Source organism: Amblyomma mixtum, chromosome 8, assembly GCF_055824585.1.
Source record: "Amblyomma mixtum isolate Tamu chromosome 8, ASM5582458v1, whole genome shotgun sequence".
NCBI classification, from domain to species: Eukaryota; Metazoa; Arthropoda; class Arachnida; order Ixodida; family Ixodidae; genus Amblyomma; species Amblyomma mixtum.
This window is the reverse complement of record NC_143019.1, coordinates 83,128,673-83,148,334: the sequence shown is the minus strand read 5'-3', so window position 1 is coordinate 83,148,334 and position 19,662 is coordinate 83,128,673. Positions and strand designations below refer to the sequence as shown.

The window sequence follows — 19,662 nt, the reverse complement described above, 5'->3', positions numbered from 1 at the left end:
CGCTTACAGGAAACAAGGACCAAGAATTAGGTTTAAAGGAGAGGCGAAAAATGCAGAAGTAATGGACTAGATTAATTCTATGGAAAAGGAGCAGACCATATATAGAATTTTAGAAGGGCAAACCAGGAAAAAATCGCTTTATAATAACTTAAAAGGCAGCGTCGTACTCTATGAAACTCGCTCATGTTTTAGAACGTCAAGGGACAAAAACAAGTATCAGTCGATTTGGGTAATTAGGCCAAATGCTCATATGTGCGCTATCATGACGTGTTTCGCTGTTGCGCTGCTCTACTATGTTAATCATGTGGAGGTTGATGTGTTGACACACGATATTTGTAATGACCACGTAACGTAAATTGTCGGTTGGAGCTGCGACCTACTAGGTGATACCAGCGAAGCACCTCATTACCACCCCAACTTGTAACGTTTACCTACAGTGCAAGCATCATTGGAATCACGTACTTCTCCTAACCGCTGCTGATCATTCCACTTAGCTCGGTGCGCTTAGGGGCGGTGCCGCCTAATTAGCGCCCCAGGTTCTCGCCTGGTTACCACTGGCTAAACCTTGGCAAGTAAGCCACTCTGTGGGCAGGTGAGCATGGTCGCAGTGGCACAAGGCAGGTGCTATGGCAGGTTTTGACATAGTTGGCACTTGGGTTGCTTGGGTTGGGTTGCGACCCAGGTTGCTCTTCTCGAGCAGCCTCTCACGATTAAATGGGCTGCCGCCTGACACTGTGGACAGGTAAGCAGCTTGCCTCAAAACTGACGTGAGAAAGACAGACAGACAACCTACACAACTTCTTTGGAGGAGAAATTCTAGAGGCCCGTGTACTGTGCGATGTCAGTGCACGTTAAAGAACCCCAGGTGGTCGAAATTTCCGGAGCCCTCCACTACGGCGTCTCTCATAGCCTTAGTCGCTTTGGGACGTTAAACCCCATAAACCAAACCATAAACCAAACCAAACTACACAACGCCAAATTGCTGGGAATGGCCGCTATGAGTGCTAGCGCACGAAAAGAAATTTAAACAAACAGATGGCGCATATGCTGTATGTCGTAATTCTGTAAAAACAATTGAACCTTTTATACTAGAATACGGCCGTATCCATCGGGATGACGATGCAGGCTCAGTCACTTCGGAAAGTAATTGTTCGACTAGCGGTCTGAAGAAATCAATGGCTTAAGAAAGTCCAAGTTACCTGTTTTTTTTTTTCATGTGGGGAAAAAATTAACCTGATGTATCTTAGTCCCGAGTGAAAAGACTTTTTAATTCCACCTGTATTTTCTGATAACGATTTTCGTTCTTTTGAAGCTTGCATTACTTCTTATGTAACGCATGTGCGCTGTGCAATACTTTACTGATGAGGAATAAGTTGGTTTATTGGGGTTTAACGTCGCAAAGTTACTCAGGCTATGAGAGGCGCCGTAGTAAAGGGCTCCGCAAATTTCGGCCACCTGGAGTACTTTAACGTGCACTGACATCGCACAGTACACGGGCCTCTAGAATTTCGCCTTCATCGAAATTCGGCTGCCGCGGCCGGGATCGAACCCGCGTCTTTCGGGTCAGCAGCCGAGCGCCGTAACCACTGAGCCACCGCGGCGGGGCTGATTAGGAATAAGTATTCTGACGTCCATTCGCAGTTAATTCCGGGCTTCAAGCGAAATTCTACACATTCCTCCCGAAAAATTCGCAATTAACGTGTCGGGCTATCTCTTAAGACGTACACCACCGAGACGCACAATAATACAAGACTATGTATTTAGCAGTAGTAGTCCGTAGTGTCTTTTTCGCTCAGGTTTATTTTAGAACAAGACACGAGCTAAGGCATGGAATCAATGTTCACTGCAATATATCTCAACGGATTCCGTATATCCTACTGAAAACACTAAGGTGTCTAGCGTTCTCCGAAGCGTGGAAACTTTGGCCGTCGCAGCACCACTTTACTCTTTGTTTATTTCTATTTGATGCGGCATTGTCCAAAGAAGGAATTCTTGATTGGTCACGCGATTTCAGCGGACCCCAGTCCAGAATGTTTGCTATCTGGCGGCTCAGGGCACATGGCACCGAATTCCTACCTTTTAAGACAGGACACTTTGGTCAACCACGCGATCACAATATTCTTAAAGGCAGTCAAGACGCACTGTTTACCACGCCAAGTTACAGCTCCTCTCACCTAGCGTCGTTTGCAGTATGGTGTGTTGAATCTCGGATTTCTCGCGCATGCACAGTCAAACACCGGGCTACGTTTGTGCGCTGTGAAACAGGCGTGGTGTATAAGATCCCTTTTCTCTGTGGGCTGGCGTACATAGGGCAGACTGGGCGTTGTTTGAACGTCCGCCTTAAAGAGCACAACAGTTGCAGTGCCTCAGGGGTGAGGGAAAACCTCCAAGGATGTAATATTTCCCGGCCTTTCTTTGTGGCAACACAGGTTCTATTTCGTCACCCTGAACAAAGAACCAGGGAGGTGATGGAAGCTTTCTAAATTGCCTCGTACAGTAATTGCGTGAATAAGCTGTCAGTATCGCTTACGAAGAAGGAAATAGCTTATCTGCGTAAAGTTTGAGTTTGTTTAGTCATAACATGAAATCTTAACTGTTTTTATCCGTACCTACCTGTGATATCTTTTCATATTTAAGTGTTTGTTGCCTTCCCATTAAACTAGTTGTGGAAAAGGCGCTTGTCCTGTGGTTTCTCCTCTGTATCATGAATCTTGGAGGATCAGTTTTCTCCTTGCGTCCGTCTTCGGTAGCGAGCGCTGAAGCCTTTCCCAGAAGTTGGACTCTCCCCAGCGGAGGTAATTCGCAGCCCGCACATAGAGCCGCAGATCTTCGTCGAGTCCCCCTGGATCCACCTCGTCCACCATCACAATGACGAGGCGGTTGATGCTGTCTTCCAGTGCTCGCTGGTGGGCCAGCCTGAACTCCAAGCGGCACCATGCGCTCGCCACGAAGTTCCTGTAGAATGCACCGTTCGTTAGCAATAACAACGCTTTTCTTTTAAGGTAATGAACTAAGTGGAGGCAGGAGTGTGCTTCGTGCCATCCGCATTGTTTAATTAAAATCTCCAAAGGCATATGAATTAGCAAAGTCAGCAAGACAAAACAAACGTTACTTCAAGTCGAAGAGCGACGCGATTCGATTTAAAGTGCACTAAAAAATGGCTGCCATCTTTGCTTTTTGACAACGTGTGCTCCGAGCCCGTTTTATTTTCTGAAAGTTCGCGGGAAAACTGAATTACTGAAACTAAGTTTTGCGGGAAAGCTCCTAGCGTGGGATATTGAGCTACTTGTTCAATGTACAAATCCTTTTTGATACGTACATTGTCACGATACAATAAATTCACACATGAAAACGTATCACGATGGCATATTATTTTGAATATGTGTAAATTTGCTTCTTGAAGCTGGTTCGGAGATGTGTGCCAACTACATGAAATGAAGACGATTATAACTTATCTAAGTCGGACACTTTGAAGTATGCTTATATTACTTCAGTAAGTGGGTTCCATATCACGGAAGGACATTCGGAAAGTGATTTAAAAATGTTTTATATGATACTAATTTCATTTGTTCAATTCATTGTCACAGGGAGCTTCATCATAATAGAGCTTCCTCGTAGCTTTCCTTTGAATATAATTGGCATGTGCGGTCGACCCAAGGTCAGATGATATCAAGACGCTCAAATATTAATAACTTTTCACTGAAGAGCGACAGCGATCATTTAAAAGATAGGGGTGTCCGTTACTAATCTCATTTCTTCAATTCATTTTCACAGTTAGCCTTCAGCTAATAGAGCTTCCTCACAGCTCTTCTTTGAATATAAGTGGCATGTGCGGTCGACCTAAGGTCAGATGAGATCAAGACGCTCAAATATTAATAACTTTTCACTGAAGACCGACTGCGATCATTTAAAAGATAGGGGTGTCCGTTTACTTGTAAGCCCCATACATAGAGTTTTCATCTTGTTTACTTTGATCTCCACACTGAACACCTACATAATATTTTAGACAGTGAAGGTTTTGATGAGCCTGGTCATTTGGACTGCTATTTTTCATTATGAATGCAATCGTGCAGAAACTGGAATTTTCACTGATATATTGCGGAAAATATTATTTCTAAAAACTAATAAGAAAGTGTTCCGAGGATGCAGCTGCAGGACCTCACCGCGTCAGGAGCAGCAGCGTCCGTCTGGAGCAGGCGACAGCATCGCGGATGATGTCTTGCAGCAAGAAGCCACCCTTGAAGTTCCGGTCGTAAGTGCAGTACGATAAACCCAGGCCTTCAATTATCGGGAGCAGCTGATCATGCACCAAAGCGGCGTCCTTGCTGCTGAACGTGACGAACACGTCGAAAAGCTTCTCGTCGTCCATATCATCTTCCGCGATGCATCCAAACCAATCGAAGAAGCCCCACGCGAGTAACCATGCCTTCAGCGGTCGCTTGAAATGCAGGTAGGCCGCCGAGAGCGCCAGGAAGAGTGCCAAGACAACTGTGCACGACAGGCAAGGTTAGGACATAAGAACGGCTGTCCACTGACACCTCTCTTCGAAGAAAATGCTGACCACTCACCCAATGCGTAAACCAGATACGTCACGTGTTGTGGGAAAGGTGCAGGACAGAGGTGACTCTGCTTTAAGGCCAGGAAAGTTTTGCGTGGCACCAGTGAGTTGGGGCTTTCGTTGCACGTGAGGCTTGCGATGTCTCGTATCTGTTGCAAATAAATTGCCGAATCCATAACATAAAGCCATAAATATAACATATTTAGAGCTAATTGGTTGTGCATCGAAGATCGGAAAACATGCAGTACCCGCCTAGGTGTCTGAGTGGTTAGAGTGCTCGGCTTCTGAGCCGGAGTACGTGGGTTCAAACCCAACCGCGGCGGCCGGGTTTCGAAAAGGCGCTCATGAGCTGTGCGATGTCAGTGCAAGCGAAAGTTCCCCAGGTGGTCAAAATTACTCCGGAGACCTCCACTACGGCACCTCTTTCTACCTTTCTTCTTTGACTCCCTGCTTTATACCTTAATAACCAAGATACGTGGGACCGTTTCTGCGCCGTTTACTTTGCTCAAAAACCAATTTTCAATATTTTTGAAAAGGTACAAAGGGAAGAACGACGATACACTAGTGCTAGTGTCGTGCCTTCCTTTTCTTTGTGCTCTTTTTTTTAACGTGTTTTCATCATGGGTTACCAATCTGCACTTCTAAAAAATTCCTTCAGTCTGGTGTTCCTAAATTATTATTTACAAAAACATTTTTCATGTCATACCCAAGCAAGGTTGCGATGTTTGCCTACTTTGTGACGAACAGGGTGCTTTTGCGGACCTATTGGCCAGCATAGTTTGAACTTTCCTACTTGGCTGCTTTTTGTATCTACTGTTCAAATCTAAGGTACCGAATAATGGAATCATTACACTCATTTCGTGAATGGTTAGACCCGATTGAGTACTCCAGAATGCTATGCACGAACATCACTATTCTGTTGTACAACCTGCCAAATCTTTAGCTGGCGTGCGCGACTGCCGCTTTTTCTTCGCTCCTGCGCTTTGTGACGAAGCAAATTTGGGGAAAGCTAATATTAAGCAGGTGTTTAGTGATCCTCTGCTTAAACTTGATATCTTAGCAAGTTTTCGACGTCATAAGCTGCAGGAGCACGGAAAACGTGGCCGTCACGCACGCCAGCTAAAGATGTGGCCGGCTGTACCTGCTTTGATGTAAAAAAAACTACCGTTTTCCCATGTTGCTAAGAAAGCTTGGGATAAAAATTGCTCCTCCGTTCACTAAATATCGGCTGGATTGGTCCTCCATGGCATGACTCCAAAATTTGCCCATTCGGCATGGAATGCTGCTGTATTAGTTTCCTTAGAGCTAGCAATAAAACATGTTCCACTACCCTTCAATCAAACGCACTTCAGTGAAGCGAGGTATTGACTTGCCCTTTCGCAAGCTTACCTTGACACCTTCCCACGCTATTGATTAAAAATGCACTAACAAGTGAGTGATGAGGGCACATGCCAAACCGATAACACAGTTCCGTGGTGCTGAGACCAGGGCCCTGTTTAAGATTTTTCACTCCACACTGTTGTTTTCAGAAGTTTACTGGAGCACTGCAACCCTTGAAACCCAAAAGGCCTTTGAAACGGGAAGACGAAGGGCCCATCTTACAGAGAGGAAACTTTCCACCTTAACGAGATGGGGAGCTTCAAGGGAGCTACAAGTTACCCCGGTGCAAGGCTCAAAACCTATCCATGAGTCCTGAAAAGCTTTGACGAAGGCTATATTCAGTTCTGATGCCTTGAATACCGAAATTCTGTGAAAACTCTGTTTTTCCAATATAAAACAGCAAAATCGAAATGATCACAGAAGAAAAAAAGACAAAAATAATACGGGCACCAAATCAATCTCTTCTTTACAGAGTGCCAAGAAAGTTCATGCTAAACAATGACTACGCATGACATACAACAAGCCGGATTAAATTAACTACGACACCCTAAGGAGCAGAAACATGATGTTCTCCAAGGACGAAATCAATTATTGTTTCTTTTCAACTCCTTTCGAAAAGTCCTCCTGCGTTTCTGTGCTTCTGTCCGGTGCTCCTCGTTTGTTTATTGCATCAGCGGTGATCTTACACAACCGAGGTATTCACAGGCGCTGCGGCAGTGCGTCCTAAACTACTTATGGATCTCTGACAAAGCTAATGCTAGTGATATTTTTCTGGTGTTATGGCGCCATTTGTGGCTATTTTTGCATCTGTGCTGTGGGTTGTCTATTTTTTGGATACGTTTACTTTATTTGTAGCTCTCTTCCGAGTTTAGGACCTGTCATACCTGCACCTAAGTTATCCATTTTTTTATGGGGTACAAATAACGTATGTAATAAACGAAAGTTTCTGAATGCACCAGCTGTCCGAAGAATCAGTGCATAGGTATTTCTCAAAATTCTACTCACCAGATTAACGAACGTTTCAGTATTCAGAAAAAAAGCTTACTTCTTCGTTACACCTTTGGCAAAGACGAGATCGATCTATGTAGGTAACTGTTTTGAGATGCTGAAAATGTGTTTAATGAAATAGGCCTACGCCAAAAAAAGTGGATGCACTTTTGGGAAGAACTGCTGCTGCAGCGTTATCTTTAATTGGCTAGTTACGGTCAAATAATTTTTCATGTTTATGGCACGATTACAAGTACGCTTGTAGGGGCCGATAGCGACGTTCGAAAATTCCAGCAAGCAGGACACCTTTTCATTTTTTTTTTGTATTTTGACTTCCCTATTTTCATACATGTGTGTCTTCCCGGGCACTTGAAGAAACATCTGTGAATTTCGTGTTGGGTTATTTCTACGATTTGGTAAATCCTATACATTATTGCATACCGGACTTATGTTTGAAATTTTATTTTTATTTTTTTGTCGGTTTGAGTGCTCTTCACAGGAAGCGAGCGAATGGTTAATAACGCAATGTTAGAACAGCTTCTCCTCATCCTCTCAGTTCTGTTCTGACAAAAAATAAAGATATGTGTGAACAACGAATTAATGGACCCGCAATGTGCAAGACCACCATACGGACAAGCAGGTTAAACAGCGTCCTAAATGAGTGGAATCCACTATATACCCGGTTATTAAACATCATCTCTTCAAGATGAATTCGTGGAGGCTTACCACGTGGGGGTGGAATCCGACCCACTGTCGAAAGGGGTAGTCGGTGCAGTCACAGTGAAAGGGATTTCGAGACAGCTACAGAGATGTCAGATGGCGTTCTCTCACCAGGTCGTGCGGAAGCTTAATCAAGCTGTTACCACTGAGGTCGAGAGACTGAACTGCCTCGGGAATAAGAGTAAAATTCAGAGTGGAAAGCCTGTTATTTCGGAGACACAATACCTTAACGTTAGGAACGCTTTGAATGAGGGTGTCATCAAGATGTTCGAGTCGATTGTCAGGCATGTCCAGCTCAGCCGTGACTTGCGGGAAAACTCTGGGAAGCCGGATTAGTGCCGCCAGTGAGCAGTTGACGATTATCTCCAGGTCTCCGCCTGGTTGCTCACGGCACTCGCAGTGGCAGCCGTGTGCACAGTCCTCCGGCCACGAAATCAAATCCTTCAGGGATATCTTGCTGAGCGTTTTTCCTTTAAGCCGTGGCGGGTGCTCACAGGTCGGGGTCCACTCGAGGTGGGCTTCACTATCACCACGCAAGAGCCAGGCCATTCTGCAGTCGCACAGCAAAGGATTGTCTGGAAGAGAAGGAAAAAATTAAAACAGACATGGTCTCAGGAGAAGCAATGCCAACAAAACTCTCGTGGGCATGTAGCACTTTAGTTCGCTAGATTGCCGCCCAGTGTTTAAGAAAAGATAGTGTAGTCAGCCTTAGTCGCTTTGATAAAAACTGCGCACCGTTTGCGGAAATGTTCGCAAGACATCTCCGAAGGAATATATTAGCAGTACTTCGCCTTAAGGACACACTAGCATGATTTTTAATTTTCTACACTTAAAGCGCTGGATAGCAGACAAAGTAGAAAGCGGTAAAAAAACTAATCAGTATGAAAAGGGGCCCGTATCGAATGCATAATGGCAACCACTGACTCTGAAGGAGTATGAAAATAAGTTTTATGGCTCCTCTTATACATCGTATCCTTGTAGACAACAAACAATAGCGTATTTTGCAATCGAGATGGTGTACTGAAGGAAAAATACCCACCACTCCTTAACAACCGTGTGAAACGGTAGTTTCAAGGACAGCTGTTAGCGAAATCGTATTTTTCACGGTCGATATTTAGAACCACTATTCTAATCCAAAGAATTACACAGTAGCCTCGCCTTCAATGTTCATGGCCTAAAGTTTCGCAATATAATCGTGTGCCCTAAAACCTAAACGTAAAAAGTTTATTGGTAATTTGTAACTAGTAGTCTTTTAGCTTAGCTCTATCATATTCATACAGTCCAACCTGTTGTACAATCCAAGTGTACAGAGGGCACGGACGTATGTCATTGTTTCAAAGATAAAAGCCTTAAAAACGATTGAAAAATTAATTGGTATATGCTCAAAGAAGAATACATTTGAAAGCAGTTATTAGTCTTGGTGACCAAAACTGAATTCGAGCTCCAAGGTATGGTAATTCTGTGTAATTCCTGACATCAGTTTCTCACAGCTTATCTCGATGCAGTCAACGAGAACCATTCAGTACACATTGGCTTGAAGTTCTTTACAACATTGTTCTTCCAAAATTATTCCCCCAGAAAAGCAACTTTTGTCAAAAACTATGTTTTGACATTCTTACGTTGGAGCACAATGTTCGGCGTGGCTTTCATGAGGGGCGGGAAGTCGCTTCGGCGCAGTGTTTCAACTCGATTTCCTTCAAGGCCCAGAGTCCGCAGACGTACTGCCCCTGTAAAGGCTCCTTCGACCTGGCTGATGTTGTTCCCAGTCAGCAAAATGGAGCCAAGGACTCGGTTGTGTACGAATTCGCTCCCTTCCAAAATGTGTATTGAATTCAAGGATGCATCGATGTGTTTTATGTTTGGAAGATTCCCTACTGAACCGTTAAGGGAGAGCAGCTGGTTGCTCCTGAGACGAAGGGTGGCCAGAGTCACGAGGCCCCTGAAGGCGTTCCTCCCAACCCACTGGATGCTGTTGTCAGACATGTCGATTTCCAACAGGTCGGTGTTGTCCATGAAAGTATAGTCCAAGATACTGGTTAAGCGGTTTTCCTTTAGCGACAACTTCTTCAAGGATCTGAGACCGGCAAAGGTGTCGCTAATACTGGTGATGCGATTTGAGGACAGGTTTAGGACTTTGATTCGGCGTGTGTTTTTAAAAGTCCCGATTACATTGCCTAGCCTGTTCCCCGATAGGTTTATGTATTCTAACCTTGAGTCCGCAGCAAATACAGACGCGTTTAAGAAGGCGATGTTGTTCGTCGAAATGTCTAGATGTATCAGTTTTTGAAGTGCTCTGAAAGCTCCAGGCTCTACGTCGGTTATATTATTATTGTTCAAAAGGATAACTTCTATCATCCCATTAGATGATGCAAATTCAGTAATGACACCTATGCTGTTCCTTTCGAGATCTAAGTGCGCCAAATTGGGCATCCTAGATTTTACAATTGCGTTGATGTCCATTATCTTGTTCCGCCCCAGTGCGAGTCTCTGAAAGAATAAAAAGAAGCACGGTAAGTAACCTCTATAATAAAGAGTGCTCCACATATTACAATCATAGAAACCAAAGAAAAACGTTAAGGAAGAGCAAAAATCCTTTAATATATTTATTCGTCCGAGCAAGTGGTACGGCTTCGTGGAGATGCAAATAAGTCGTTAAAAGTTTCTGGTCCAGTGTGAAGTGGAAAACGCACATGTGAAGCGCGACAATGTCAAAGAAATCTGAGCCGCCAATTTTTGCTGTGGGGAGAAACAATTACATCTTAAGTGACAGAGTCTGGTGTTTTTCGCGAGCTAAACACCTAGTTGTAAGGAGCCACAGTGCTCTCACAAGCAGCACAGGCTATTGGCCCAATATTGGAAATGTATTGGCAAAGGCCTGTCCGACAAAGGAGGAGACCGAGACCATACATTTCCAATACTGGGCCGATTACCTGTGCCGTTTGAGCTGTCTTCTCGTCTTGCACACCGCGATGGCTCTCTTTTGAAGAGGGATATCATGTCGACACCACGGTGCGTTATGCTTCCCAGATTTTGTGTACTATGAGGCATTCATAGCGGGGAACACCACCCATTTAAACAATGCAAGTTCTCTCGCTTGTAGCTTAATTTCAATACACCAGCGCTTCATTTCAGTTTCGTGGAAATTCAGGACAGTAGCACTCTGCGCAAAAACTACTACGAAGTCTCCATCGGAACAGAAAAACACGTAACTTATGTCCCCATTCCGAAAAAATAAAAGTTTGCTACCGTTTATTGTTCCCTTCTCATGATCCCTGAACCATTCATTTTTTATCTTGCATGTCACGGATACATTTTTAAAGATGATGGGCGGAAGCTTAAATGTGTTATGTATTGCTGGTATCGCATCCCTATAACAGAATGGTTAAAACGCTATGGCAGCTATGTCGATTAAATAACAGCTGTTATTTATTTGCAACATATACATCCAGTGTTCTCATCTCCCTCTAGGCAGCCTGCATTTCCAGTATCACTAACTATAGAAAGAAGCCAAGCTTTTACATAACCAACGAAGGCCTTAATGGACTGGTAAAGAGAACGAAGCCGCCTTCAGGAAGACGACTTTTTGACCCCCCAAAATGTTAGCAAAGATGCTTTCCCGATTTGACAAACGCAGAATGTAAAGGCAGCATTAAGGAAACGGACATGGTCACTGCACTGGGAGCTACTACCACATGCTATCCCGTTTTCGTGCTCAACTTTTGCTGCTAAGTGAATGCAAGACAGCTGTAGCCAATCACATCATCATGCACAGAACTGCAAAACCTGCTTCATATGAGAAGGCTTAAGTTATGTTTTGGCTTTATTCTTAGTTCATAAACTGCATAACTCTGGGTATGAGATAAGGTTACTCTACAAAAAGTTTTCCGCTAAACTAGCTACTACTATATGTTTCGATCGGTGCTATGTCAGGTATTTTCTGGGGAGCAGATGCAAAAGTGTAAAGTGATGCAAAAAGTGCAAAAGTTGGGCTTAAGGGCCAAAGGGGGGTCAGGCTGAGAGAGACACCGAAGCAGAGGGCTCCGGATCATTTCGAACACCTGGGTTTCTTCAACTAGCAATGGTACTACGAAGTACATGGCTGTCATGCTTGCCGCCTAAACAGAAATGCGGCCGCCGAAGCTAGGAGCAAACTCTGGTTCCCCGGCTCAATAATGAAGCGCCTTGACGACTAAGCCACTGCGGCGTGGAAATAAGGAAATAAAAAAGTCAATGAATAAAGCTTAGTTTTTTTTCTCAGCGAGTACTATAACCCATAGCTCATCCGTGTCGCTGCTCCAATGCCGCATTTGTCACTTCACTGTGCAATAGTGAATGAATAGTCGGAAATCAGCCGTTTCTGTACGGACCCAAGCCAGACTCGGGTCCGCAGCTTTAAGCCCGAGCCCGGCCCGGGCCCGCAACTGCAGGTCCGGGCCCGGCCCAGGCCCGGGAAAACAAATCATGTCCCGGCCCGGGCTTTCGGGCCAGCCCGAGCCCGTGCAGTGCAGTGCACTACTGGGGACCTTCAACGTCCAGTGACATCGTACCCTACACGGGCCTCTAAAATTCCTCCTCCATCGAAATTAGGCCGCCGCGGCCGGGATCGAACCCGCGTCTTTCGGGTCAGCAGCCGAGCGCCGTAACCACTGAGCCACCGTGGCGGGGCTGCCTAATTTAGTGTTACAAGAACAGTAGTATGTATTTGCTCTCGAGCCGGACGTACAATTGAAGTGGCGCAAAATCCCGCTTTATGCAGCTCATACTGGAACTGGAACAGGGCATCTGATGCCCTCTTATCACTGTGGCAGTGACGACAGCATTACCCCCGCTGTTTGAACCTACAGATACACCTAACGCCTCCTCTTCATTAAAATTTCACGATATGATTACAATTTCGCTTTCGAGTATAAATACCGGGAAAAATAGCGGCGATCAACGGCGCGGAGATGAGGATGGCGAAGGCTTGTTATGGGCACAAAGTGGCGTTTGAATGCCATTTATTTGTCGTCGATACCACTCACGCAGCCTCCTCCAGACATCCCCGGTGCTGCTCGCCCTCGGTGTATCGTGATTCCGCGTAGGCTAACGCTTGGAGAATGAAGATAACAGTGGAAAATGTACGGTCTCCAGAGACTGCGAACGTCGCCTTTCGCCACCTCCCCCTTAAAGCCCTCGCTCGGGTGCCTGGCCTTTTAATGCGAGAATTTAGGACGATGACACGCGTTCGTGGCATGGGCACCGCTCGCAGGTGCATTATATATAGGGGCTTCATGCTCACCTATCAATCGCTTGTCATTTAGAGGTTTGTAGCGGTCGTGGCCGTTCCTTCGCCAAGAGTGCCAGGACAGTTTTATGGTTTTATTTCTCGGTTTGCAGCCTTTTTGTGGCGCTTTTGCTTTTTCTTCGAAGCCTAGCCGCGGCGTTTACGCGCCATTCCTTTATATCTGTTTTGATTACAACACAGGTATGGCGGCGGTGAAAACGTGCGGGTGACCATCTATCATGTTCGCCTTGAAAGATGGTCCTAATTGACGCGTCCTGACGCTTGCTGACTACAAAAATTATTACGTCTTTCCCGATAATCATGTGAACCACAGAAGCCCACAGGGAACTCTCCAAATGGCTCATGCTTGGGCGCCGAGAACGTTCGTGCTAGGTGGCGTCGGAAAACTCGAATTTAGTATGCATGTAAAATCATCGAAAGAAGCATCATTTTTAAGAAAAGTTTAAAATGTTGCTCTCTCTCTCTCGCTCTCAAGATACATATTGGCTATTATATCACAGGAGGAAGCATTGTATTGAGGAAAAGCTGGAGATACGCAATGCCTTACCTTCAACTTTAGCATGTTATCAAATAAGTTCTCAATCCTGGAGATGCGGTTGTTGCCAAGAACGACTGACTTCAACAACCCCGTTCGCTTAAAAAGATTCGGGGACAGGCTGTCGATCTTGTTGTTTGACAGCTGCAGATAACCCAGCTTCGGAAATCCCGACAAGGACTGGTCGTCCACTTCCTCAATGCCGTTGAAGCGAAGGTCCAATCTAGTAAGCCTCGGCAGGTAGAGCCCGCCTTTTAGAATCTTGATTTTGCTCTTGTTGACGAAGAGGTTCTTCAAGCCTTGGGCGGCCGTCAGGCCTCTTGGCAGACTCTGGAGTTGGGTGTTGGTTATGAGCACATTCCTTAATCGGTGGATGCTAGCGACGGCCGCTTCTCCGATGTCGCTCAGGGGACAGTCTATGACTGACAAATCAAATATGGTGTGGTTGGAGAACCATGACGTAGGCAACTCTGTTGTTTGGACGCTCTTCAATGACAGCGTTCTGAGGATGACGCTCGCCACCTTGGCCATGTCCGCATCAATGTCGTGGACGCTTGAGACGTTGAAACACCTTACTCTGGCTCCTCGCGTTGTCATAGTGCAGGAGCATAGATCGAGTTGAGGGCAAGTGGTTTTCACTTTTCCCCATTTTCGGGACGCGCAATGTACGACGTTGCACAAGCCTAGCAGCAAGAATAGAGTGAAGATCACGTGAAGAGTACGCATGGTCACCGAGGAGCGCATCCTGGAGGTCCTCGTTGGTCACAGCCGTTCAAGCCACGTCTGGGGTCTTCTGATCTACGGGGCTGTGGGGAACACATAGAGCCCGAACCTCTAGCAAACACGGCCACATCTCAGGAAAGATCTGGAAAGAAATATCAGTTAATCGGCAGCAGAGAACCCTTGTATTACACTGCAGACGATCCACACGCAAAAGTGGAGCTTCACATAGCAGAGAACGGCGGTGTCTTCAGCAGATTTACTGGCGTTGTGACAGCACAAACGAAAATGAGGTCGTGGGGTGGGAGAACACTACGAGGGAGATGATCGCCTGCTCTCGTTGCCGACGCTCCAGTGATGCAGCGCTTGTTTCTCTTCGAGCTGTGCCAAGTCAACGCTGCCGTTGAATAGTCTGTTAGTTTGAGCATACGCAACGAATTTTATCAATAAATACTCGAAAAGCTTTCCTCCGTGTTCTGGCAGTGAGGCAATATAGACTCGTCGAACATTTCGCTCTTTGGTAGACCATCTTCGAGTAAGGAATGCATTCTCTTCAAAAGTGCCGAGAGCCCTCTTTGCGCACTCGATACAAAAGTCGCGCCGTATGTTCTTCAACCGAAGGTAGCGTCGCTGAGAAACAAATAAACCGGCTGACACCACAGGAAGGCAATACTGTGTTCGCCGCGAGGCGCTGCGATAGCGGAGTGCTTTGCTCGCGGTACGCATTTTGAGCAGTCGTTCCGCATTCGACGCAGGCGTGTCGAATTCGAAGGAAATCCTGCATCCGGCTCTTCAAGGCCACAGCTGGCTCGCAGATGCCAGGCACGCACATTCTATGCAAATATTAGGTGAGGAAGAATTTTTCTGTTGATATTATTCACACCATTCAAGTATACCACAAAAGTTCTTTATCACTCCACTTTAAGGTACCCCAAGTGGTTGAAATTATATACGAGACCTCCCCTACGCCGTCTTCTATATCCTCTGCTCTATACCGGCATCCACGGCCGGTTGCAGTTGCCACGTTGTGTGGGAAAGTTCCATTGCTTTACTCGCAACAGGTTAATATTATATTTATTTCGCTACATGAAGAATCAAATGAGAAACATATGTATTTCAGAACGGTGTCGTTTCGAGATTGAAGAAGCGAGTCGCCAAGAGTTTGTTTTCGCCAAGGTTTGACAAGGTTAATCTTATTGACCCGAGCCGGTATGGGCAATTCTATACTTATTCAGATTGAGAAAATTTCATATTCAGCTGATATGGAAGGTATTAAATACAGGTTTCTCATGGGCACATAAATTTGTTCATGTATCATACTCTCGTATGCCTTTTCGTAGACATTACAGAATGCCACGCATGGCAAACTGCAGAAGATCTTTTTTTGAATCTTTTTTTCTCAAAACTAGCACACACTACCATAACCTTCTCGCCGCCGTCGTGCCCATCACCACACATAACGCCTACAAGTCTGCTGTAGCTCATAATCTTCATTATTCTGCCTAGAACACACGTATACTTCGCATTCTCTCGAGCGAATCTCTTAGCTGCAAAACCGCATCTTAGCTGCCGAACAGCGTGCTGCATATCGGTGATATAGCGGAGTAGTAAAAAACAGTCCACCGCAGACCGCTGTGTGTTTTCGCTGAGAGCAAAGACGGGCATGAAAAAAGAGATATACCGGGTGTTTGAGCAAACATTCTCAACATTCCCCAAAAAAAGGAAGATCTAAATATAACGAAAACCATTTCGGAAACATACTGTCAGCTACGGGCGGCGTCACTTACTCTAAAAATTATTCTAATTAAGCAGTTATTCTACTAACGCTTGCAATTAAAACTTTCAATAAAAAAATTCTGGTGCTAATTGCGAATGGGGAGTTCGAAACTCTGGAGAAGCCGTTGCCTTGTCAGTTCACGAAGCGAAGGGACAATCATGACCTAAATCACTGCAACGGGAGGCAGACCTGTGCTTTTTTTCTGCACAGAACAGAAATTGAGGGCATGAATGAGGTCTGTTGGAAGCTCGGTGAAAGCGCAAGGTTTGCTGATGACGTGCTTGTGTGTCAACAACGTTGAATTCGAACTGCACGCGCTATTGTACCATGGCATACGCGTTCTTTTGTCCGCCACTTGGAGAAAGCAAAAGGATATACTCATTGTGGTCGTTATTTTTGACACCGACGAAGCAAAATAAAGTGCATTAAACGGCGCAGCGAAGTAGACAGTTCGGATTAGAGGCCGTTGTTATTGCAGCGCGCTATCTTGTGGGCCGTCGCTTCTCAGGCTTTGCGTTCTAAATTCTTGCCGGGGTATCATAGACTAATATAAACGCAGAGTGGACACTGAGGCCTTTTCGTGGCCGAGCTCGGCATTTTACGCCTCCGCCAAATGGCTTTGCACAGACAAACAAGAAAAGGAAATACGCGGGTGCGCTCATATAAAAGTGAAACTCTGACTTCCGATATTTGGCGGCGAGTGGCGGCCGTATCTAACGGCTCCTTCACACTTCTCAAAAAACCTGGCAAGCGAAACGGATTCGCTCGCCGGGAAAAACGAGGGCCTGTCCTTATCTGTTGACGCCCGGGCGAGGCGGAACCGCCGCGCCGCCGCTGTTCCTCTCTTTTCCACATGTGTCTGGTGAGCTTCCTCGCCTCCGCTATAGGCGCTGAAAGCAAAAGTCGGCCGCAAGGGACTACAGGAGTGTTTTCTTTCATGCAGTTTACTGTAGGTTACTCTATTGTGGTAGGGCCAATCGGGCAAAGTGCGTGACATCACAGGATGAGTGCAGAGGCCTTTCTTTCTGGGAAGCAATTTCCAACCTCCCTGCGGACCTAAAGAGCTCTCCGGATTTTAGGTGGAAAAAAGCTAACGATTTCCTCGAGCTGCAGAGCTTTACACAACTTTTACATCGTTTCAGAAAATGATACGGCGTCACGTTGCCAGTGGCTTCGAACTGTACTTTTACTAGCCACCAGGTTTTGGTAATTAAACGGTTAACAGAGAAATCTAGCAATCAGATAAATTATTATAAATGTTTTCCCGGTAACTTACGTCAACCACGGCTGATAGGCTGTTCCGGAAAATGTTTTCTGTCTTTTGAACTACCCTGCTTATGGAATTATTTGAATATGTTCGCTGTAGCAGCCGGCAGGTATAGAAGAGTGCAATGAAATACGCGAAATGGAGCCATTTTTTGAACTATCTCGATAATGGTCGGTATGCAACGTAAACCTGCGCATCATGAACACCTGCTTAGATTAAGTTTAGTGAAACATCAGGAAATGAAGCAATGATATGGCGAACGCGCTCTCGGAGAGAAGACAGCAAGATTCGGATGGGGCCCAGTGCCGATCGGTGTACCGTTCTTCTCTCGGAATCACTTCCGCAGCGCTCTTTAAATGAAAGACCACGTAAAGCTCAGCGAAATATCAGTAGTAGGAAGGCAAATAGCGTTTCAAAATAGGCTAGTTGTTTAGCGTCGTTCGTCTGGTACTAATCAGATTTTCCGGAAATTAGACTAAATAACGACAAATAGCACTGAACACGTATGCACATTCGCTTTCATTGCGTTTCGCACTTGGCGTGCCGAAGTTTTCTAAAGCGCAGAATTGACAGACCATGGCAACAACAAACTCTGAGAAGGTTTGAAGGCATCCGTAGGAAGAGGCTTCCAACACTAGCACGAAATGCGTTGCACTCTGTTTTCTCTTTCTTTTCTGCCTTAGGAACCGGGTTCCTGCGTTGCCCGGGCCGGGGTCTTCATTTAGTTTGAAGCACGTGGGGCAGAAAAAATCTCTTTATTTCCCTGTTGGTTTTCAAAATCCGAAAAGTCTTGTACGTTTGTTATTGCATTTATGGGGAGACGTGGTTAATGAAATAATAAAGAATGCAAAAATTTCGGTTTTGCAAATATGGCGCATTCGGAAACAATACGTTCGAAAGATCCTGCCTAAAAGTTTCAAGGTATAAATTCCATCTACAGCTACTGAAGTCTATATTTCGCGACTACGAAACCCGCAAATGAAGATCACGGTGCGACATGCGGCAAAACTCCGAGCCCATCGCTTCCCACGACCGCAATTCCAATGGGCGGCATCTTGGTTTTATTTGAAAGCTGGGCCCCTTCCCGACAACCTGGTTTTGCTATTACCGTGAAATATTTTTGAACGTCCGCATTCCGCTATTTATAGAAGCCTCTACAATGACTTCCAAATGGATGGCGCGCTCACTGCAAATTCGATTTTCACAGCTTGGATTTTGCCCACATGACTAAACTTATGCAAGTTTTTATTACGTCTGTATGGAGCAAGTTAAATCATTCTTATACCATTTAATTCAGAACTAAACGATCGAGCTATGCTGTCTTTGTTTGGCTAAGTCAAACATATCAAATTTCGTGAACCATAATGTCACCTAACTATAATTCTTAATTATGGTGCCTGGACAAAATGTAGCATTTTTACAGGGGACGTAGAACCGGCAACATGACGGCGACATTGACGCACTTGCTGCTGCTTATGCAGGTTGTTTCCATCAACGTTTATTCAGCAAAAACACATCCGGATTTCTTCGGTGACGGTTCTTGCCGTGTGGACGCGACCAGGGACCCAGGCTTACATTCGCCGGCGGCGGACCTCGAGAGGTGCATCGCATGGTCTGAATTCGACACTTCTTGGAACTTCAGCTGCCAACACTGTGTTGTGGGTGGAATGAGCAGTGAACTTCAGCTACAATTCATCGGAGCGGCACTTGGTCAGCGGGGCCTGGAACCATCACCATGACGGTGGCATTCACGCAGTTGCTACCGCTTATGCAGGTTGGTCCTTTCTACCATGCTCTTAAAGAACCAAACTTTTACTGCCGGTTCACCATATTGTTTTTTCTGTAGCGGTTATTCGGACGCTTAGACCAGTGCGGTCGAAGCATGTGCACGTGAAGGGACATTTTGCTCTTTTATGCAGTGCTTCGTTTTATCTGTGACTTCTGTTACGCGGTGGGGACATTGAATTGAACCCGGGACAAGGCAACGAACTAACAGAAATGCTAGAGGGTCAGAAGGCTATGTTGTAAAAGGTAAACGGTATTGAAGCCGCACAAAACCAATTTACACAATGTAAATGGTCTTAAAACACGTCTTTTGTCTAAGGAGATAGCACTTGCAAAAATTGATGCTATGGGCGTGGCTATAACCGCAGTTGAGGAGCAGCAACACAGATATGAAACGTCGATAAGAACTGAAGAAAGAGTGGCTAGCCTTGAAAACTGAGAGAGGAGGTGCAACCTTTTGTTTTACGGTTTTGTCGTCTCGGTAGCAGATATGAGAGCGACAAAGCCAGAGCAGCTGATTGCTGATTTATGTAAGGATTCCCTTGGACTAAGCAGTGTTAACATCGAGCATGCACATAGAATGGTGACCTACCATGTTGAGAAAAAGCGTCCGATACCTGTGAAGTTTCCTTCGTTTAAGGAACGTCAG

At 45.5% G+C, this 19,662-nt stretch overlaps 1 protein-coding gene across 1 annotated transcript; it reads right to left on the bottom strand.

The window, feature by feature from the left end:
• Positions 1–1,508: 1,508 nt before the first annotated feature.
• LOC149333239 (protein toll-like) lies at positions 1,509–14,784 on the bottom strand. Its single transcript, XM_089558613.1, has 6 exons — positions 13,477–14,784; positions 9,265–10,132; positions 7,871–8,220; positions 4,569–4,707; positions 4,164–4,488; positions 1,509–2,955 (listed from the first exon to the last, which is right to left on the bottom strand). Exons 1-6 carry the CDS (start codon positions 14,206–14,208, stop codon positions 2,703–2,705), a joined length of 2,667 nt encoding a protein of 888 aa, XP_089414739.1. The 5' UTR covers positions 14,209–14,784; the 3' UTR covers positions 1,509–2,702.
• Positions 14,785–19,662: the final 4,878 nt, after the last annotated feature.